The 23128-nt window shown below is 38.1% G+C and overlaps 1 protein-coding gene, 1 long non-coding RNA gene and 1 pseudogene across 2 annotated transcripts; 1 reads left to right on the top strand and 2 right to left on the bottom strand.

Annotated features, from left to right (window-relative positions):
* Window positions 1-6567: 6567 nt before the first annotated feature.
* LOC144372395 (uncharacterized) lies at window positions 6568-15883 on the top strand. Its single transcript, XR_013432422.1, has 3 exons — window positions 6568-6655; window positions 9018-9169; window positions 15495-15883. It is a non-coding gene; the product is annotated as an uncharacterized LOC144372395 (long non-coding RNA).
* LOC144372388 (tyrosine-protein phosphatase non-receptor type 12 pseudogene) lies at window positions 11871-14387 on the bottom strand (annotated as a pseudogene).
* Window positions 15884-21643: 5760 nt separating the features above from the next.
* On the bottom strand, window positions 21644-22845 carry LOC144372394 (atypical chemokine receptor 3-like). Its single transcript, XM_078035788.1, has one exon. The coding sequence runs from the start codon at window positions 22827-22829 to the stop codon at window positions 21741-21743; it is 1089 nt and encodes a 362-aa protein (XP_077891914.1). The 5' UTR covers window positions 22830-22845; the 3' UTR covers window positions 21644-21740.
* Between the last annotated feature and the right edge of the window lie 283 nt (window positions 22846-23128).

Raw genomic sequence — 23128 nt, 5'->3', positions numbered from 1 at the left:
GGAGAGCATTCTATCTGTGAATGTCAAAAGCCCAGTATGCATTGTTATCTGCCATAGATATTTTGTGAAATTTGCACAAGTCCAGCTTAATGGGACTTCCACTCTTTCTTCATTTACAGAATTTTAATTAGAGAAAACATCTGCCCTCCCAAGAATGAAGGAAGGAAGGAGGCTGGGATGAAGGGAGAAAATAGGAAATAGCAAATAACTAAATGCTGTTTTCAATAAGTTGCTTAAAATGAGATGGACTAGCTCTGAGTTCTGTTTTAGGGTTGTTGTCATAAGATCACATGAAGGAATAGCTGTTAGGTTTCTTGGGGATGTTTTTAAAATTAAATGATCTTGAACTGATCTAATTTGGGCCTCTCAATGGTCAGATTTTCTTTTTATTCTTGCAAAATGGAGTAATGTCCCTGATATGACTTTTTCTGCTCACACATAGAGCCTGAACTTTTTGTTAAATTTATAAATAACTATTTTCTCTCATCCATAGAAGAAAGGATGGAATGGTTTAGAAAGCAGAAAAGGAATGTTGAAAAAGTATCTCAGTCAGTAATAATGAAATCCCAAGTAATTTGTTCTTGTCCTTTTCTGACTTATGGGTTCTGTTTTCTACCAATGGATTCAGCAACTGCACTTTCCATCAAGGGTAAACAGAGCTCTTCCAGGTTTCAATTCTGTATTCTGTCAAGCTTACCCTAGAAAGTAGGATTACATTTTACAGATATCATGAGGCTTCTGCTTAGGCTGGACTACATCTAACACACTTCTGCTTTCACAGGTATTATCTGAAAAACAACATGGAGACAGAAGTGCTTTGTTCAGATGAGGATGCTCAGGAATTGTTCCTAGAGGGTCAAGTTTTCCTTTTCCAGCTCAGTACTGTGGAAGTTGCCACCCAGCTCTCCATGTGAAGTTTTGAACTCTTCTGCAACATCGAGCCTACTGAATATATAGAGGACTTATTTAAACTTAAGTCACAATCCAGCTGTCACAACCTGAAGAAATTTGTAGAAGTCATTAACCAGGAGACATTTTGGGTGGCATCTGAAATTCTTTGAGAGACAAACCAGCTAAAGAGGATGAAGCTCATTAAGAATTTTATCAAGATAGCATTGCACCTTAGGGAATGCAAGAATTTTAACTCAATGTTTGCAATCATCAGGTAAGAGCACATATCAGTCTTCAGATTCAGTTTATGTTACAGATTAGAAATCATCTCCCTCTGGGGATATCATATGATTTTATAAGACATGATAGTTTATAAATGACTGAGGTTTTTAATACCATTCTGGTAATCTAGATTGTCATTGACTCTCAGTGAACAGTTATTTTATCTGATTCTTAATCCTTACCTTCAAGAACCTCCCATATGTTGATTTGGAGATTGGACATTTGAAATCCATCACATTTTATTTTTTTTATCTTGGACTGTGTGAAAACTATTTGAGCTGCTGGGAACATCAATTAACCTCCTTTTAAAATAATAATAACACAAGGAATTATCAAGATTATTTGATATGATGTATGTGAAATTCCATTGGAGAGCATGGAGCTGCATCACAATAAATGTTAATTTTCCTCCCCTTTAAGTGCTTAGATCAAACCTAGTAGAAATTGCAAATGAAAAAAATAGTTATTTTAATGTTAAATATGACTGTAAAGTTAATCATTTTTATCTGATGAGAGTTTGATCATGGTGTCATGACTATTGTGTCTTTTGTTTTAATTTCTTACTGGAGAACATTTTCCTACTCTGTTTTATTAAATGCTTGCTGTGAGCCAAACACTGTTCTAATTGGAGGAAAAGCAACAAAACTTGTATTCTAGAGGTTTTGCTGATGGTTTGCTACTCAGCTTTCATTGTTGTAACAATGTTGCTAAGAAGCTTTTTATACAGAGGAAAGGTTTATATTGCCTCACAGTTTCCGAGGTTTCAGGTGGTGGTCATTTGCCTCTGTTGCCTTTTAGCCTGTGTTGGGGAAAACAGGTGCATGTGGTGGAATAAAGCTACTTACCTCATGCCTCAGACAGGAAAAAGAGATAAAGAAAGAATTCAGGGTCCCAGCATCAAATTTTAGATATATTTCAGTGACCTAAGACGTCTCTCTAATCCCTCCTCTTAAAGACACCCTCTATCAACTTCCAATAGCACTATGGAGGAGGGGCTGAGCTCATACTCACAGCCCTTTGAGGACTTGTGGGACCTACACTCTAGCAGATAATAAACAGATCAGGGGAGTATAACGGGAAGAAGAATCCAACCCACAGTCTTGGCCCTGACTCTGCTTCTATCTGGCATTCTCATCACCCAGGATTACCCAAGTTTCCTCTGCACGACTCTATACATTGCCAGCCATGGAAAGCATCCATGCAAATGTATTTGTCAGTAAATAAGCAGTGCAATGTTTTGCTTCATCCATTTCAGAAGAGAACATTTACATGCATCCCTCTTTTCTTTCTTCCTCTCTCAGTGGCCTAAACCTGGCACCAGTGGCAAGAATGGGATCAACCTGGGAAAAACTTCCCAATAAATATGAAAAGCTATTTCAGGATCTCCAAGACCTATTTGACCCTTCCAGGAACATGGCAAAATAATGCGATGTCCTCAAAAGTCAAAACCTGCAACCTCCCATAATTTCTCTATTCCCAGTTATCAAGAAGGATCTCACATTTTTTCCTGAAGGTAAATGCAAGGTAGGGGAGTTCCACCTTCACTTGTAGCAGTATATAATAGATGCCATGTGATTTCCATTTTCTTCTTTGCCAATTACAGGAAGCAATTCAAACCTAAATAGGCTGGTCAGCTTTGAGAAGCTAAGGATGATTGCAAAAGAGATCTGGCAAGTTGACTGAATGGCTTCACTTAACATTGACCCAGGTCTCATGTTCAGGACTCAGTGAGAGATTCACCTCCAGTGGCACATATGGGACTAGAGAGCTTAAGCTTAGAGTTTTCATACTAATGAAGAAATTTTACATATTTATATCTGCAGAATTGCAGACATTATATTAGGATGTACCAAGAATCACCATCAAAAATTCATTTGGAGTAGATGTCTAACTTGGCATCATGTGTAATTTTGACTATTCATAAAAAGTTTGTCTTTCAACTATTTTTAAGTGAACATGAATCATATATATTTATTCCTTATTTTTAGAACACTTTCTTGTAAATATGTAAATATCCCAAACAGTATTGTCTCCTTATTCACATGATAGATTTAGTTGTCACCTTAGTAAAAAATGACTAGGAAACAAAATAAGTCAATCTTTTTCTAGAACAAAAATAAATATGTTTGTCTTTTCAACCAGAAAAAAATGTGTCTAGTAAGGTGGTGTGTGTGGGATGATTATGCAGTTTAATGTTTGTGGACTTGTAAAAGGGCTTATGAAGAAGTTTAGACCTTTATTTCTGAATATGTGATCTCCTTGTCTATTTCTGAACCTGTGCTTCAATCTCCATGGCTCTCATATAAAGGAAGAAGAAATGGGAGAAGGGTTTGGGATAAGTGGTGGAAAACTTGCATAGCCACACATAGTTCTTGCTCAGTTCATTGCATTATTTTCCTACCTGGTATATTTTTGGACAATTTGCATTGTTTGAAATCTCTTTCCCTAACAGAATTTTAGATGTCAAACTGACTTCAAATTTAATCTGTTGGGGCCTGTGCTTTTGAATTCATGATCCATGAGATCTGTGAAATGTTTCATGATTATTTGGGGAACTGTGGCCAGACATAATTCCAGGCTCTCAGAAAAAAAATTAATATAATCTGTGCCTTGAAATTAGGAGAGCCCAAAGGAGGGGAAGGGAAGGAGAATATTAGAAAATATTTAAATTGTGCAATTAAAATACTACTGCAGAGATATTTTAGTACATATGAATAAAGTAACAGGTGCCCACAGAGTTAAAATCATATGTTTACAGGTTAATGAAATACAGTTTCCATTATATATAAAACAATATTTTAAAAAATGATTTTTAACAATTCATGTGCTAAACAGTTTATGTGTGTAGATTATCACATTTGCATGATTGTTATATTAACTGATTTATTATATTATTATAAAAACTCATCTCATTCAACCCAAGGAATATGAAAAAAATTGAGAATAGTGGAGCTAATTTTATTTGAATCTTTAAAACACCATTTTTAGGAGATTTAAAGATAATACAAGGCTTAATGATTATAGCCTTGAATTCTTGCATGAGCTTTATTATATAATTGTTCACTGTCTTCTATATAAACATTTGAATGCTCTGTAGAGGAAAATATTAGAATTTCCTAATTGAATCAGAATGAGTGCCAAACACATTTTTCTGTATGTATTGTGTGTAATTCCTTTTAAACAACAAAAAAGACGATTTATTATCTGCAATATTCTTTGATCCATTTAACAGTTTGCTTAGGGAATGAGGCATGTGACCTTTCAAATGTAGAATACGTATATAGTTTCTGGAAGTTTCAAATAGATAAAATCACCCCATGCTCAAGTGAGTTGCATAAGGACCTTTCCATCCTTCAGGTCTCTCAGCCAGGGTAGAACAAATGCAACAGTGCTGGAGGTGGCTCAGACAGATGGTCCTAAAATGTGGGCATGCTGAAGTTCCTTAATCAACACCAAAAAGCTTTATGAAGATGGGCTGATAGTTCTAAATGTGAAGCAGTACCTGTCCAATCTGGAGCTGGAGATGGATGAGGAGAGTCTTCACGTGATGTCTCTGCAGTGTGAGCCAGCAACCAACACACATGAGTTTTTCTGGAAATGGTTGCAGACTCTGACTGCCATGTGTGTTTGTTTCCTGTGCAGTGACATGCATGGTGACAGGATAAGGCCCAGTATAGACAAGTAGGTTTCTAGTTCTCAAGTGCATAACCTTTCCCCTGTCCTTGATGAAGCCTTTGTGTCCAGCTGAGTTAGTGTATGGAGGACAAGACGATGGACATACTCATGTTGTTTGGTTTCATTCCACTGCAGCCAGTACTCATTTACAGGACACATGGGCAGATGTAGTTCAAATTTGCATTGCTTGTTTTCTTACCAAAATACTCACAAAGCAATGTGCAACCTGAGGGGTTGGGGCCTCACAGGTCAGAGAGCACAGGACTGGATGTTGTACTGTCATGTATATCCACAGCCTATATGGTTCCCAGACACATATTCAGCTGTTATTTAAAACAATAATTCTACCACCGAGTGGGCCACAACTTAGCCTGAGGTGTAGGTCTCAGCATTTTAAAAGGTTGGCCTAATGATGAGCCAGGCTTGATAGATCACATGTGTAGTTAGTCCTGGCTACACAGGAGGACTAGGGGAGAAGATCATAAGCCCAGGAATTCTAAGCCAGTCTGGATAACAAAGAGAGATGCATTTCTTAAAAATAAAAAATAAGAACCTCAGGGCTGGGGATGTGGCTCATTTGGTAGCACGCTCGCCTGGTGCGGGGTGCTGGGTTCGATCCTCAACGCCACATAAAAATAAAATAAAGATATTGTGTCCACCTAAAACTAAAAAAATAGATATTTTAAAAAAAGAAGGACCTCAGAATATAGCTCAGTGGTAGAGCGCTTGACTAGCATGTAGAATTCCTTGGGCTAGTCTCAATCAATGCACACTAAACAAAGGCATTTTTCATTTAGAACAATTTTGTGCCTTGTATGTAAACATGTGAAAAATAATGTTGTACAGAATTTAAATGTTAAATAGATTAATTTAGAAGATTCACAGTTAGGAACTTTATGTCATGGTGAAGAGCTTGTTCTATTCAGGGAGAGCGCTCTGATTTCAAATCCTGCTTACAACACTGACTAACAATGTGACCTTGGAAGAGTTACTTTTCTTTCCTTATACCAAGCTTCTGAGTGTGTCACATGAGGGAAGAACATGACATTGAATTGTTTAGATATTAAGATTCTACATGCACAACATTTAATTGTCCCAATAAACTGGTTTGCCTTTTTTCTACCATGGAATTTTTTGCATAGTGTAATACATAAGCAATTGTTCATTATTTGCTTACATATATGATTCTCTATAGAAGAATTTGATAGTCAATAGGTTACAGTTTGTAGAATTTATTAAATTAAAAGTTAGCTCAGATGTGTCCAATAGTTTTGAATGTCATTTTACAAAATTATTCCTGGTGATTTTCCTGTTGCAGTTTTTACCCCATTCAGGGGACACAAACCATACACCTTTCTATTTTTTTACTTGGTGTTTTCCTATTTCATCTTCCTCAAGATTACTAATTTCCTTAATTAAATACCTTTATCCTGCCAGTGCTTTCTCATTTTCTGTAACTAAGGTCCCCCCTCTCAATTTCTGGCCTTTATAAGTAACAGCTAGGAGAGATGGGTATTTTAGTATTCTGAAATCAGAAAAGACTCTTGTAGTTCTACAATTATCTTCTACATAGCTGCTAATATTTTAAATTTTTTGTAATAATTTCAAACCAAACAATTTCCAGTGCCTAAGAATCCTGGTAACAAAAATCCTATTGTATCCAAGACCTCACAAGTGGCTCTTAGGACATAGTCACAGCAGAAGGAACATCCCCAACCACATAAGTTCAACCACAGACTGCAGGTTCCCACTGTGGTCCTCGATACTTTAAGGAACAAGGTGTCTGACAAGGATCTCTCACCTTTTGGTAAGTGATGAAACTCATTCCCCCCCTTTCTTTTCCTTAAAGTGAGTTTTATTATTGTTTCTGAAAATTTGTTTTTTTTTTATACTTACACCCTGTAGTTGGGTTCATTCCAACTTTGTTTTATTTTTTGGTATTATGTATTGCTGTAATTTTCAGATTAGTTAAAAAAATGTTTATTTGGACTAACTTGTCTATCATGCTTGAATGTCTTTGTGACTATTATCTCCAAACTAAACAAATACTCAGCAAGGTACACTTTATTTTTACCAGTGATCAGACAGTTTCTAAACATAATATATTATTAAATAACATTTTTTGACTTGGCAAAATAAGGAAATAAATGTACAAGTTACACATTTAGTAACTTAATTTTTCTAGTAATGAGTTTATGTTCATATATGATTTTTCAACTAGTTTTGCCTTATAATCAATGAATTGTAGAAATATAGTCACAATATTTTCAGCTATGTGATCTGTGTGGAAATGATTATGTTTCTTTTTTATTCTACTATGGTACTGGGGATGGAACTCTGGGCCTTGTGCATGGTAGGCATGAAGGTGATTTCTTTTTATTAAATCACTGATTCTGAAACTTGGGAGCAGTGAGAATACATCTAATGCCTGAATGTTAAACAGCAAAAAACATTTTTAATTTTCCCTTTGAAAATAACTCACCTAAGGCTGGGGTTGTGGCTCATGGGTAGAGCACTCACCTAGCATGTTTGGGTGCTAGGTTCAATCCTGAGCACCACATAAATAAAATAAAGATATTGTGTCCACCTAAAACTAAAAAAAAAATGTTAAAAATAACTTATCTACTAACTTGGGCCCTTTATATGAATGTAAAACAAGTAAGTTTTATGAAATGGATGGGCTCTCTATTTCTACATATAGGTAGAAGGAAACAATGCTAATAAAACTAAAGAAATTTTAAAAAGGGGATGGATAGCAAAGAGTTTGTTTAGATAAAATTATTGGGCAGTAATGGAGTTCCTGCATTATGTGAGTTGGACATTATTAATGTGTTGGAACACTCACGGACTCTATCCTTGCCCTGTTTCTCTTGACCAGTGAGTGTCTTGTTGAGTTTTATGGGAATGTGTGAAAAGAACACCTTTACTTGACATCAGTCCTCTTTTAAATATTTTGTGTCATTCTTCCTATCTGAAAAAATCAAACTACAGGTGTCTTGATTGCTGTTGCTCTCAACAGATATGTATTCCTAAATTCCCTGCAGACTGACTTCTGTCTCCTGTGCTGACATTTTTATTTGGAAGATGATCAGTCTTCCTTTTAGCTAAAAACAGATTTTTAGCCATATTTTATATAATGCATGTGTGCCTACATATGAAGCTCTCTCCCACTTTCTATACAGAATAACTCAATATATTTTAGCTCATTTTGGATTTATGAAATTACATGTGCTTGAAATATTACTTGACATCTTATTATGTTTAGTATAATATATTTAAAGCAATGTTATATAAAATAGTAACTTAAAGGTAATAAGAGGGATTTTCCCCATTCTAATTAATGAAATAATTTTGTTTCAAAGTAAAATTTGACTTCTTTATTTCTGAAAAATAATGTTGATCCACTTTAAATCCTCATGCTACTGGATCCTGCAGTGGCCTACTTCTCTGCTGAGGTCTTCTGTCATTGTCTCTCTGACACAGTGTTTTTACATGGTGTCTCCTGCTCCTCTTTCATGTGCTTGTTTAAGTATCAGGGCACAGAATTCCTACAGCTCTTTCATTCACTGTTTGAGAAAGTTCCTCTTAACCCTTGCCCCTTTGCTTTTCTCCATCATTTCCACTTCTCCACAGCTAACATTTCCAGCCACACTACAATGTGTTTCCATCCTAAAGCTGAAACAACTGGAGTTGAAATTGGCTGTGACATTGTCATCCTAAATTCAGATGTTTTATAATTGTATGTTTATTCTTCATTGTTGAATAAAAGTGACAACTTTCAGGTTTGAAATACAAAGTAAAATATCAAAAACAATCTGTAGTAGTCTTGTAGATACCAGTCAAAACTAAAACCTCAGGACTGGGGTTGTGGTTCAAAGGTAGAACACTCACCTGGTGTGCGTGAGGCAATGGGTTCAATCCTCAGCACCACGTGAAAATAAAGATATTGTGTACACATACAACTAAAACTACATGTTTATGAAAAAAATCCAGGTATCTTGTGCCTTTGGTGATCTGTTTGTACCATGAGTAGTAACACAAAGAACATTTAGATTGTAGGTAAGATGAATCAGACTGTAAAAGTAAATCTTAACACAAAAATGTATTTAGTCATTACTATTTATTTTTGTCTTCAAAATGCATAACCTAAGTTATTTTTTCTTTTATAGGCATTGGCTCTCCAGAAGCTTTAAAGAAAATTCTTTCCCTAACTGAGGAAGGAACTTTGGAATGTCACAAGAATCCAGCTGATGATAAAATACAAAGGCATCTTCTCAGCTGTCTCCTCCTCCAACTTCCCCACAGAGTTCTCCAAGGAAAGGTAGAACAAAATGAGTTGTTCTTTTCCTTTATCAAAATTTATACTTTTCAGTTTTAGTAAATTCTTGAATTATTATATTGTATCGTATTATAGAATTTTAATATTATAATAATTTTTAATTATCTCTTTTATGATGTTCAATGGAGTTTTTGCCCTCCATGAATAAACTTGGAATTTTTAAATTTCTTTTTAATATTATTCTTATACTTGATAGAATTAAATTAATAAATATAAAATCATTCTAAAATTTAAGGTTTATATTGGCCCTGTGTATAAAAGATACTGTTTATGTGAAAATTCCTTATAACTAATTTTGATCGAAAAACATTAATACAGAAAAAAAGCTCTTTGGAAACAAAAAAATACTGATGTTCCTGATTTATATTTCCACTGTGTTAATATGGGTCTTGTGTTTTAGGCAATATAAATATTCTCCTTATATGGATACTTTTTTATGTTAAAATAGATGATAATTCTCTTCCCCATAACTCTCCAAGTTCCTTCCTTCTCCTGCCCTTTAATTAAAAGGGTGGGTGTCAATCATAAGTAAAAGAGCTAAGAATTAGTTTTCTTTCAAGGAAGATCTAAAAGGTTAATCAATTATTAGATTTTACTCACTCAACAAATGACTGCTCTTTTTGTATACATTTCAGGCATCTGTGCATTTTGTGTGGTTGTCTGTTCTAGGCCCTTGTTAAATGGTGGATATGTCTCAATTCATTTCTCATCTGGTTGTTAGGTGGTAGTGGAAGTCAGCTAAGATGTTCTGGCTCTGGGTATTAACCAGTACCTCCATTTCTCTTGAGAGTGAAAACAGTAATTAGAAAACCAAGGCACCACTGATCCATGGGATGATTCCTCTCTTTCCCACCCCAGTTTTGCTTCATCTCAATAGATGAAGGAAATGGGAGAATTCCTCCAATGTCAGGTGCTCCATCTGAGTGATGATTTTTCTAAGCAGTGTTTTCTTTCTTATTGTTTTTTTTTTTTTTGTTTTGCTTTTGGTTTGGGTTTGGGTTTGGGCTTTTTTAGCAAAATTTCAGGGAGGGATTTAAATCTTTCTTATTAGAATTTGTAGTTTTGTTTATAAAAGATATTTCATATAAGAATATGTTAAATCTTTAAACCCAGGTGTAAACTCTAAATGAGTAAATACCTGACTATTATATAGTTGGAAACATACTTCGGTTAGGAGCCCTTACAATACATATATATATTCTAAATATTTATACATAAAATAATATATTTAGGATATATATCTACTGTGGTGTCCTTAATACATTATAGAAAAGAAAAAAGTAAATCCTGAGAAGGTTTGCTTTTCTTTTCTATTAAACTTATCAAGACAAGCCTCTTCCTTGATATTTTCAGAAATATTTTAGGAACAAAGGAAATTTAAGGATATGGTGAACCTGGAGAATTATGTGGAAGAAAATTAACTATTTTTAATATAAGAATGAATCCATAGAAGGAAAAGATTTTGAATGCCTAAAATGTAGTCTCTTTAAAAATACAACAAAAAGATAATCAAGATTCATATTAATATAAGGAAAAAAATAAATCTGGAGTATCAGCATGTTTTATATTTTCAAAGAGCTCTTCTGCATTAATGTTATATGATCTGTTTAGGACAGGAAATGGAGATGTGTTGAGGCATTTTACAATGATGGTCTTGGGGAAAGTACACATTGTATCCTAAACAATTAGCTTTTTATGTGATTCAGCTAACACATTCTTCACTTATTTATGTATTTCTTTATTTAGTTGTGATTGGAAACAATACATTTCTTTTATTTATTTATTTTTATTTGTGCTGAGGCTCGAACCCAGGGACTAACATGTGCTAGGTGAGCACTCTACCACTGAGCCACAACCCCATCCTGCTAATACATTCTTAATGTTGAAAAATGAGTAGCAAAATTCCAAAGAGACACTCTTCAGGTGTTATTTCTTATTGTTTTTTGAAGACAATCTTCAGTTTAATTTTTCTCTGCTGCACTTATCACTCTAAAAATTGAAAACAAGATTAATGACTTTGAAGTTTGGAAAAAATCTCACTTTCTTTTTTTTTGGCACTGTAAAATTGGTTTTGTTTTTTAATGGCAGGTCAAATATCCTGAAACATAACATATATTTTGATAGTCTTCTAATCCCAGTTGAGTTCAAATATTAAAGTAACACACACAAGCTAAGAGAATTCAATATTGTTCCAAGGCACTTACTGAATCTCCATGACTAGATGAAAACAAGAACAATTAGGATGACGATTAGACAGTATATAATATAAAAATAACTTTTTGCTTACAATTTACAAAATGTATTATTATTACAATCTTTGATCTCTGATAACCTGCAATGCTGGCTGCATAAATCCAGCATTTTTAAAATTCAAAAACTATTTTCTAAAACTTCAGGGCAAATAATTTACAAATAAGGTACACAAAGATTTAGACCATGCAGAAATTTCTTACATCTTCTGTTAATAATATTTTATGACTGCAACTTTATCAAATTATACACCTACTTGCCCTGTACATATACAAAATAATGCATACATGATAAAACAGCAAAAGAGTAGTCCTTAAACTCAATTTATCATAAAAGTATTACTATATTAACATGTCTACAAGCAGCATGTAACAGGGTTAAGAGAAATTAATTCAATAATACTTGAAGTTACAAAATAAACCATATTTAATACTTTTTCCTAAGGCAGGTAGATGGTCCCAGCAAAGTAATATCATGGTAACAATCTACACTGCTGTTAGTCCCACATTTTAAAGATGGAATACTATAAATCTGGCTTTCAGTGGCACTTGGATTTTCCAGTAAATTTAAAGTGTCTTTTAGCTCCCTGAATCATGTTCGTTCTGAAGGTGGATCTCTTGGTCCTTTGGGTTTTCCACAGCGATTACCAAAACCAATATCTGTGGCTTCTGTTGGACTCTCTGCTATTTGATCTTTCTTCTCACTGGAAGTAGATGGACATTCTGTACAAGTCTCTGTGTGAATATCTCCTGCTGGATGATCACATTTTCCATTTCCAGAGGTTTTCAAGCCTTTAGATTCTATTTGTTCAGACCATTCCTGACTTTGGAGTTCATTCCATTCTGATCTTATAGGTATATTATGTTCACTTGCCAATACAAAAGATTCAGGAGTTCTTTCAGGTAGGGGCGGTGGTGAATCTTCACTAACATCACCATCTTTTTCAGCACCCAAAAGTATTGTTTCTGCCATATCATGTCTAGCAATGGACATTGGCGATACTTTCCTAGTAGAAATGCTTTCAGTACTAGTGGCAGCAGAAACCGTGGCACTTGCTGTTGAAATATTAGTTTTATTCTTGGTCACAGCACCATCAGAGTTCCTTTCATCTGAATCCAAGTCCTCAGAGTGAAGAGGATTAGTAAAGCTAAGGGGTGCTCTGAATAGAGGTGAACTATTTTGATGATCCACAAAGGTTTCAACTTGTGCTGTAGGAATTGGTGTTAAACTCAGTTTTCATAGTTTGACAGTGCATATCTGAGGATTTGCCTTCAGATAAATCAGGTGTGGCATTTTCAGGTCCATGAAATGACCACATTACATGCCCTTTTTTATCAAGAGGCAAGCAATCTGGCCTTGGAGATGTGTCTGAATTCTTCTGTGATTCTTCTGGTGCAGTAATAGGAGCTTTATTTGACTGTGCTGCGCTACAGTCCACACAAGAATTCTGTGATATGTCATCAACTTTTAGATCCCCTGAATTTACTTCCTGTGGCTTAGACATTTTATCAATTATACAAGATGAAGTAGATTTAATTTTAATTGCATGTCCCCTATTCAAGAGTGCGTTCCCATCGAAACTTTTTGGTCCCTCTTGGAGAGGGACTTTCTTAATCTCAAAAATTAAATTTTGCTCCAAGTTTTTATCTATTTGTTCAATAGTTGATTCATTTTTCCCTGGAGGATCTGTTGATTTATTATAGTTTCTGTTGAGGTCTGTTGAATGCTGTTCTGAAGAAACCACGTGCAATACTGGCTTTGGGTGGTATCTGTCATTGTCCTGCCACACAGTAGTGACTGTTGGAAAAGCTGAAGGGGGAGAAGGTGTCAAGATGGGCGGCACTGGATGAGGTTCTGGTGGTTGCAATATTTCTTCCTTAGCATCCCCTTCTACAAGGCAACTTCGAGTCCTTGGTGGTTTTGGAGAAGGATAATCTTGTTTTTCTGTATCTATGGAGCTGACCAAACTTTCAGTGCTAATTTCATTCCCTTCATCAGCAATTTTCTGGGTTCCATGAATTTCATACAACTGTAGCTGTTTTTCAAACAGTTGGGCAATAGCTCTATGAACAAGCTCATATTGCTCCTTTGTTTGCACTGCAGAGTGCCTTTGAGTTCTCATTTCTTGTATTAAATTAAATACATTAAATTCTTCTGGTATTTTCCCAGCTTTTAGTAAATTCCACGTATAATCTATGGCACAAATGGCACCTGTTCTTCCACAGCCTGCACTGCAATGAATACATATAGGAACATCTTCAGGTTCTTGGTGTTTCCTCATTAAGCTTAGCATATCCAGAATAGAATCAAATGATGAAGGAACATCATGGTCTGGCCAGTTCACATAATGAAACTGATAGAGCCTACGAGATTCATTTTGAAATTCAAGTAACAGTGTCCTAATGAAGTAGTCTGTCCTTGCTTGTTCATCTTCACAAGAAATTTTGAATGCTGCAAATGTTATAGGGTCTTCACCACACAAAGGCCAGTAGCCCTCACATTTTTTCCTTCCCATCTCAAATTCTTGACAGGCCATTACAATGATTACAACGTTGTACTCCCATATCATCCTCCAAAAATCGATTACTGGATTTGCTAATGGTCCTTGGGTCGCCACATATGCTTTTGGCCCATAGACACCCTTAATAAAATTTGCATTGATATAGGCTGAATCTTGAGAAGGAGTCTTTAAGGTCAATTTAACTCGGCTGTGATCAAATGGCAGTATGTCCTTATATCTGTTCTTTTTAACATTTTCTTCTTTTTCTCCAGTGGCTGTGGGATAAATCTTTTCTGTTCTATATTTGGTAGATAATCTTCTTAATCACATGAAGTCCCGGGCGAAGTTGTCCTCCCCATTGTGGTCCGGACTCTTCATGGCCTGGACCCTCTGGATGAATTTCCTCAGGATTTCCACTTGCTCCATCCTCCCGCGTCCCCCAGGCTGCGGTCGCTGCCTCCCCCCCCCCCCCTTCCCCCCGCAGAGCCAGCTCCGTCTTCCCCAGCTCGCTCCCCCTGCCCGTCCCTCCCTCCGGACCCCGCCAACCCTGCCGCTCCCTCCTCCTCCCCACCGCCCAGGCGGCGGCTGTGGTGGCACCTGCCTGGCTCCCGACACCACAACTTCCAGGAGCAGCCAGCCGTTCTCCCACAGTACGAGGACAGCCGCTGTGGCTAGCGCCAACCCCAACCCCCAGCTTGCTCCATCCTCCTTCCCCGCCCTCCTCCTCCGCCCGAGACGCCGCTGCCGCCTCAGGAACACTGCTCTCCGCTCGCCCTGCCCCCTTCCCAGGTTCTTCCCCCCCCACCCCCCACTCGCAGCCGCAGCCGCCGCCTCTCCCCACAGGCGCGCCCCCGCCGCCACCCCAAAAATCTCACTTTCAAGTCTACTCAGTTGTTTTTATTTTTTCCCAATATTGGAATTCAAACCGAGGCCATGGTTATATGCTAGGCAAGCACTACTGTGAATTGTCTCCAGCCCAATTTATACTTTTGGTAGGGAGGGTGATGTGAATTGAACTCAGGGGATTTCAACCACTGAGTCACATCCACAGTACAATGTGCTATTTTATTTAGAGATTCACTGAGTGGTTTAGCACATCACTTTTGCTGGGGCTGGCTTTGAACTCATGATCCTCATGCTTCAGCCTTCAGAGCTGCTGGGATTGCAGGTGTGTGTAATTGCCCCCAGACCCAGTGTCCCTTTATGCGTTATAATAGTAGTGTAACTCAAAGCCAAGGGAGCTAAAAATACTCAAGTTATGCTGTGGTTTCTGCATCATTTCATAGCTTTATGACAGTATAAATACACTTAGGGCAGTATACATACACACACACACAAAAAAATACAGATGTATGTGTCCCTTTTTAACATTTAATTACATAATTTAGCTCCATCAGATTAAACACTTACTTTAATGTTGTATTCACTTTGTTAATGAAACCCTACTTCAATGATGATAATCCATGGCTACTTTCTTTGTTGCTTGTATTTGGTGGACTTCATTCTGATGTTGTGAACCTAGAATGTCTAACTTATGTTGTTTTATTTCTCATGTAGGTCATCCTTTGGCTCCCAGTGGTACTGTATATAATTTTTCAGATTCTGGTCACAGTAAAATTTCTTCATGATCCAGTATTCTCAGCAATTCTTTGTTTGACTCTGTGCCAGTCTTGCTCTAGAGGCAACCTGTCAGCATTGTGGAAACAAACTTCGGTGTGGCAGGACAGAATGGTGGACCATGACTAAACCCCATCTACCCCTGAGGGTAGATGGCTTTCCTTAGCATTCTTTCACATACCTTCTTCCAAGTCCCTGTTAAGAAGGAGTTCCCCATGTGGACTATTAAGTATGGGTGACAGTATGCTATAGACCTCTTCTTTGATGTAAGCCGCTTTCCTTAAGTATATTTGTATTTACATTTGATAAAGAATAGTTTAGATATTCGAGTTTTATGACATCTGCTGTCTTACCTGCAAATAACAACAGTGATTTAAATGGAAAAGAGTTCCTTTTTTCCCTGCAAATTGTTTTGCTTCAAGTTGTGATAACAATTTAAGGTTTTCAAAGTGTGTGCTTTTTTATGTGAAAGATAAATGAATGATAAAGCTGATTTTGGAATTGTTTTCAAAACTTCAAATTAGTGACATATGACTACACTACTTCCCTAGAGTCTTGAAACTTTTACAAACACCCCTTCCCAAACACGCCTGAATGTGCACATATTCACACATAAACACTCACAGAATTTTTATCACTCTCAGTAAACACCTTTAATTTCTATTTGGGTAAATCGGAAAGAATTAAATTAAAATATTGATTACAACTCTATTCACACTTGTACTGGAATAGAAATCTCCATTTGGGGTAATCTGAGAGGACTATGGAAAAGTGGAGAGTTAGGAATTTGAAGCAAAATCCTCTCAGAAAACTTATGAATCTCCATTTTTCTCCTAACTGGACCTTTCCCATGCACATTTAAATGTGTCCCAGAAGCTCCCATTAAGACACATCACCATGGATCCCATGTCTCCTCCTCGAATCTTTCCTATCTCATCTTCCTTCCAGAGCTACATATGCTGGCCCTCTCCTTTTATTATCTCTCCCTCCCTTTCAGGTATCTCTGAACTGGCTTCCACCCATCATTCCATCTGTAGTATTAATGTCTCAAGGCCTCTACTCCACTAGGTCCTTTGACTATTTTGGAATTCTTCCTTAATTCATTGAGCTTCATGTACAATGTTGAGTATTTCCTCCTTCTGAAAACATTGTCTTCCACCACTGGTTTTTCTCCTGCTACTCTGGCCCCTCCTTCTCAGCCATATCTTCTGGCACAATCTCTAACACTTAGGGCTTTGTTTCTGGAGTTTTTGTCTTGACTTTGCTCCTTTTCACTATATACTCTTTTCCTAGGAAATCACGCCCAAGCCTTGTTATCATCATCATATAAAACTTAAAAATCATATCTCCCCCCCAGATACTATAAAGTATCAGTCAAGATATCCAGCTGCCTATTTAGCACCTATCTTAGCTTTTACCCCTTGTCCTTGTCCAACAGCCCCCACCTCAGTGAATGGTACCACAATCCTTCCAGTGGTCCATGCCAAGAAGCTTTGAAATGATTCATGTCATCTCTTACCTGCCACTCTATATTCACTTATAAACCAATCCTGTCCATTTTCCCTACAAAAATTCCAAATAACCTTTATCTTTAACTCACCTTTGCTCTCCAAACATGTGATACATTCCCAGATCCACAGTAATCTTTTCAAGGCAAAGATGACCAAGCTTGCTTAAACATTTCTGGCTTACAAGACATGCAAATCTATCCTGTGCCTGCTTCTTCTGTGTTCCATTACTTCCCCCTTCAGCTAGAAAGATCCTGATCTTTACATCCTTGGACTTTCTGTTCCCCTTCCCATAGGGCCTTTAGGTAATTCCTGACCCATAGCATATAAACTTCATGGGGCAGGGGCTTTATGCTTTTTACTGGTCATTATAATAACTAGCACAAAAAATGATGTGCAGTGTTCCTTGGAAAATTACTATTACAACATGACATAGTACACTGTGTGAAGTTCCTTGTTTCCATTGTAATTTTAATATTTCCTTCCGCAGAAAGATTTCCATATGCATTGTCCATGATAACTTCTAGTGTCTCTGAAGTATTGGTTCCATCCAATTACTCCCTAAATGACTCAATATGCCCTGGCTGAAGAGGGCCACATCTGTATTTGCAGATCTTTGGGATGCTGAGGCAGGCTGATGTCATCCATGTAGCCAGGGAATATATACACATCCTGTCTCAAACATGAAAAGGCTTGGGATGTGATGTAAGTGCTGTTGTTCTTGCCAAGAACACACATGTCCCTGTGTACAACTACCAGGACAACAAAACAATCAAAAAGTTTCAAACAATATAAATATTCACCTGCAATTAAACACAATTTAAAGGTTAATTTTGAAAATAAAATTTTATCCACAAACTCACACACACACACACACACACACACACACACACACGTACACCTCAATAATTTTAATTGTGTATACATCTCTATATGCATTTATACATTCCAGATACAAATCATATGTCAGGTATGACCTTTCTAAATATTTTTCCCATTCAGTTGCTCATCTTTTTTCCACTTAGCAGAGTCTTTTTCCCAAAAAATCTAATTAAATATACCATAGAACAAAAAAATGTAATCAGTAATTTAGAATTGAAAGATATTACATATATATATATATGATAGATAGATATAGATATAGATATAGATAATATTTCATCAATCAATGAACAAATATACTTTTTTTCTCCACAGCAAGGCTCATTGTCTAAAATAGACTATATCTTACACAACAAAGGAAGTCCTAATAAATACAAAATAACAGATAATACTCTGCATTCTCTCAGATCACAATGGAATGAAATTAGATATCAATGATAAAGTAAAATATCTAACAAATTGAGACTAAATAATACACTATTGATTGGTGAATGGACAGTTGAAGAAATCAAGGGTGAAATACAAAAAAATTCTTAGAAGTAAATGGGAACACTTATACAACATGTAAAATTCTCTAACACTACATCTCAAAGCCCCAGAAAAAGAACAAATCAACACCCAAAGCAGTAAAGACAGGAAATAAATAAAAAATCAGAGCTGAAACCAATGAAATTCAAACAAAAGAAACAAGTGAAATAAATGACAAGACAAAAAGATGTTCTTTGAAAAATAAAATAGATAAACCTCTGTCCATGCTAATGAAGGAAGAACGAGAAAAAAGTCAGATTACTAACTAAAACACAAGATGAAGAAGGAAATGCCACTGCCAAAGTCCCACGTGCCTCTCCTGGTGTTCCAGTGATGAGTCTCCCACGTGCCTCTCCTGGTGTTCCAGTGATGAGTCTGCAGTGTCTGGTAAGCTCATGGTCCTGGTTTTCTGGATGAGGTTCTGATGTGCCCAGGAGTCCATGTGTCTCTGATTTAATTTAGTGAATGCACAGGGAGTAATTTTTTTACTAACCTGATTCACTTATGTATCTATTTGTGCCTTATGCTGCTGCTGCACAGCTGGGTCATTGCCTTCTTTCTTATTTCTTTGTGTGTTGTTCTGGGGATTGAACTTCATAGCATGGCATGTTTCCACTGAGCTACCTATCAGAGTTTTATTTTTTATTTTGAGACGGGAACTCACTAAGTTGCCTAGGCTAGCCTGACACCAGTGATCCTCCTGCCTCAGCTTTCTGTGAGTCTAGGATTACAGACATGCACCATTGTGCCCAGTTGGGTTAATTCTTTCCAGTAAATTTTGTATACCCAGCATCTGACGGTTATCCACTTGGTCTGACAAGGCATGAGTCATTCTGCCTCATCACTTGGACTCAGAAGTGTGTAGCCCAGGAAAATCTGCTGCTTTATAAAACAGGGTAGCTCAGGTATGGGCAGTGTTCTTCTGCATAGTGTGGAATGGCTTGGAGCCAGCACAGCCTGCTCTCCACAAACCTCCTAACTGCTCTGCACCTCAGAGTGGGTGAAAGCTACCGAGTGGTCACCCGGCTCTACAGAGTGGTAAGAAAGTAGTCCATGGTCCCACTAAGCAAGGGCAATAGGAGTCACTAAAGCTGGGAGGCACAGGAGACTTCTGTGAATGGATAAGGAACCCCACCTGAACCCAGCACTATGCATCTATATGCCTGAACTCCTGGGCTAGGAGGGGTCCACACTGAGTGGGAGGGGCCTGAACACTCAACGTAAGTTCAGCTTTTCTGTTCTCCATTCTCCTCCTCAATTCACTGGTTGGGAGTTTCCTGTTTGAACTTGACCTCTAGAAGCCTCAGGGTAAACATGGCCCCATTTTAATGGTAATAAGTATTTATCATGTTATGATTTTCCCCAACTTTGTGTGTTTCTTGTGTTATTTTTCCTTTCTCTTGCATTTTCACTTATTGATCTGCTATTATTATAGCATTCATGACAGTATGCATGCACCTGTGGACATGTGTCAAGCATATTGGAGTCAGCATGCCACAATGCCTGGCCTCAGAACTCAGATTGTGCAGCCTTTGCAAATGGTGCTATCTGTAACCCCGAGGGACCCCTGGGCTTTGAGTCTTGGTGAGCCCATATTTTCAGGGACATTCCAAAAGGGCAGTAGCCCCTGGATCTCAAGAAGACCCACCTGTGTATGGCCTCACCTGTGCTAAGATGGGAAGTACACTTCCCTGAGCTCCTACCCAAAAGCCAGGTCTGTAGAAGGCTGTGGCTCCTGTGGCTCTGATAGTGCTCCTCCAAGGAGTCCTCCCAGTGAAGGTTCATGTGGAAATGCAGAAGCCAAAGTTTGGTTACTGCCTCAAGCACAGTCAATAGCCTTCCCTTTGTTACAGGCTCACTTTCTGCAGTTTAGTTACTTGCAGCCCCCCAAAAGGCTAAATGGGATACTCTAGAAATACATAATTCCTAAGTTTTAAATAACTTTTATTAGAGAAAATTATATAGTCATTCTAATTTTCAAAATTGTTGATCTCTGTGTCTACTTTATAAATTAAACTGTACGGTAAATGTGTATGTCTAGGAGAATGCGTAGTAAATACATAAAATATACATAATGAGTCAGGTACTTTCCAGGTTTCAGGGGATCTTGGGATATATCTGGTGCAGATGACAGGGGAGAAATGTAATTAGTTGGTCTATGGTAAGTAGAAAGTATGCATTTCCTGTGCAGCTTTTTCTTAGGTCTGCTAAGAATGTAAAAGCAGCGCTGCCTTCAACCTTCAACAGGGATTGTGTGAGGGGATGTCTCACTGGTGCTGGGAGCAGAGGAGCCCTGGCCGATCCAGGCTCACATTTTCTGCATTTCCGTCTCCAGACATCTGCCCACCACCTCCCTCCCCAACACCACCTGAAGAGATTCTAAAACACATTCAGCACTTTGAATGCTGTGCCTTTCATGCCACTCACCCACACTAACCCTCCAGTTTGCTCTGTGGCAGTTCTCTCTTTATTCTTGCTCAGCTTGACTGTGTGTGCCAGGTGTGTCCACATAGCAACATCATGAATGCTACCTCAATGCTGGCACACTTTCACACTTTCAGGAATGCACTTTTAGGAAACAAAGTTCTTTATTAAAGAAATAACTTACAGACTAAGAGAACTCTGTTCATTCTATGCATAGGTTTGTAGCCTGTAATAGTCTTCTTTTGTTTTAAATGTAACTCTGCAAAACTATTAACATCCCAAACAGCATTATGAAGCCATTTTTGTTCCATATCCTGTGCAAATACAACTTACCACAGAGATATAAAACTTTTATAAAGAACACATTTCAGTGAAGAATGGTGTATATTTATATATATGCATATACATGTATATAAATACATAACTTTAAATTAGTTAAAAATGACACCCTTAGTAAAACTAAAGTCAAACTAATCTTAAAACTACAGCAATCTGAGTAGGATTATACCTCCCATGCAATATTTAAAATACATTTAACTTTCCAATACTTTTTATGCAGTATGCCAATAGTGAGAAAATGAAGACTTAAGTATAATTCAACATATAAAAATTTCAGGAAGAGCAGAAGGTTCTGTTGTATAGATGTCCAGTCAAGTGTTTCCTGAAGCTGACTTTGACAGACAGCACTGGATAGAGAGTAAGATGCACAATGTGACATCTTACTCTCTATGACGCCTTCTCCTCTTCATGTCACTTGGGCATCAAGACCCAAAGCTCCCTTGCTCTCTTATGAAGACCATAAGCCATGTTCACAAGCTCCATGACGTGGCCTCTGCACAGCAGGTCATTTGGAGTTTTGCTCCAGCACCAAGTACTCTGTCTCTGACACTCTGGAGGTGTTGGTGAGCTGGGTGAGGCCTATTTGGGCAGAATACTGGAAGGTGAAGGCCTTCATCAGCTTGTACCTGTACTTGTGGTTGATGAAGCTGTAGAGCACAGGATTGATGCAGCAGTGCACCAGGGACAGGCTCTGTGTGACATGTAGTGCTGTGAGGAGCGTGTTCTCCAGCTGGCAGGTGAAGGGGAGGTTGTTCAGGATGGAGAAGATGTCCAGCAGCACTGCCACATGGTAGGGGAGCCAGCACACAAGGAAGACCACCACATAGGAAAAGATGATCTTCCGGATACTCTGATTCTCCTGATCACCAGAGGCTGAGATGGCCCTGGAGAGTAGGCAGTAGAAGACAGTGATGATGGAGAAGGGGACAATGAAGCCCAAGACAACAGAGACAAGCTCCATGCCGATCAGCCACTCCTTGATGCTGTGCTCAGGGTAGAACGACCAGCAGTAGGTCTCGTTGTTGGAAGCAGACACCACAGTCTTCAGGTAGTAGGTGTTGGGCAGAGACAAGCACAAGGCCAGCAGCCACACCAGAACGCACACGATGTGGCACACCATCTTCTTCCTGCGGCTGGAGGTGCTGGTGAAGTAGATGATGAAGAGGTAGCAGTCGATGCTCATGCATGTGAGGAAGAAGATGCTGCCAACGAGGTTGACAAAGAAGGTGAGGTGCGTGACCTTGCAGGTTAGCTCACCCATTTGCCACTGGTTGTCCTGCACCAGGCTGACCACCCAGACGGGGATGGTGATGACCACCCACAGGTCCGTGATGGCAAGTTTCAAGATGTAGCAGTGGGTGTCATAGCCTGTGTTCTTGGCCTGGATGTTCACCCAGACCACCACAGAGTTGGCAATCATGCCGATCACGAAGATGAAAATGTAAATAAAGGAAAGTGTGTAGAGTAGGATGCTTTTGTGGGGCATGGTTGGGCAGTGCACTGTATCAATCAGGATGCAGTTGCTGCTGTTGCATGGCCAGTTAATGTCAGAGAAGTTTCTTGGCTCTGTGTAGTCAAAGAGATGCATATCCATGGTAGGGGGAGTGAGAAGGACCTACAGCAACCCAGAGAGATGGGAGAGAGAAATCACTCATCAAGGAACCTCGACTTCCAGTCAAAACATTTTTCTGGGGTCCTAATAAGGCCCAGCAGTTTTGCCCAAGTTCTGAGGTGTCTCACAAAGAAAGGAGAAAAGAAATCAATCAATCAATCATAAACAAACAGCCAGAGTCTCATTGACACAGTGTCCAAAGACAGACACAATGTTGGTTTTCTATCTTTCATTGGCTGTCTTCTTCAGACACCATCAGCCTGGCTGTGCTCAGAATGTGA

This window comes from Ictidomys tridecemlineatus, unplaced genomic scaffold (genome assembly GCF_052094955.1).
Source record: "Ictidomys tridecemlineatus isolate mIctTri1 unplaced genomic scaffold, mIctTri1.hap1 Scaffold_100, whole genome shotgun sequence".
In the NCBI taxonomy this organism is placed as follows: Eukaryota; Metazoa; Chordata; class Mammalia; order Rodentia; family Sciuridae; genus Ictidomys; species Ictidomys tridecemlineatus.
This window is presented reverse-complemented; position numbering and strand designations above follow the sequence as displayed.

Bases quoted from the DNA above. Each gene is read 5' to 3' on its own strand.
- LOC144372394 (XM_078035788.1), bottom strand. From the start codon at position 22,829: ATGGATATGCATCTCTTTGACTACACAGAGCCAAGAAACTTCTCTGAC.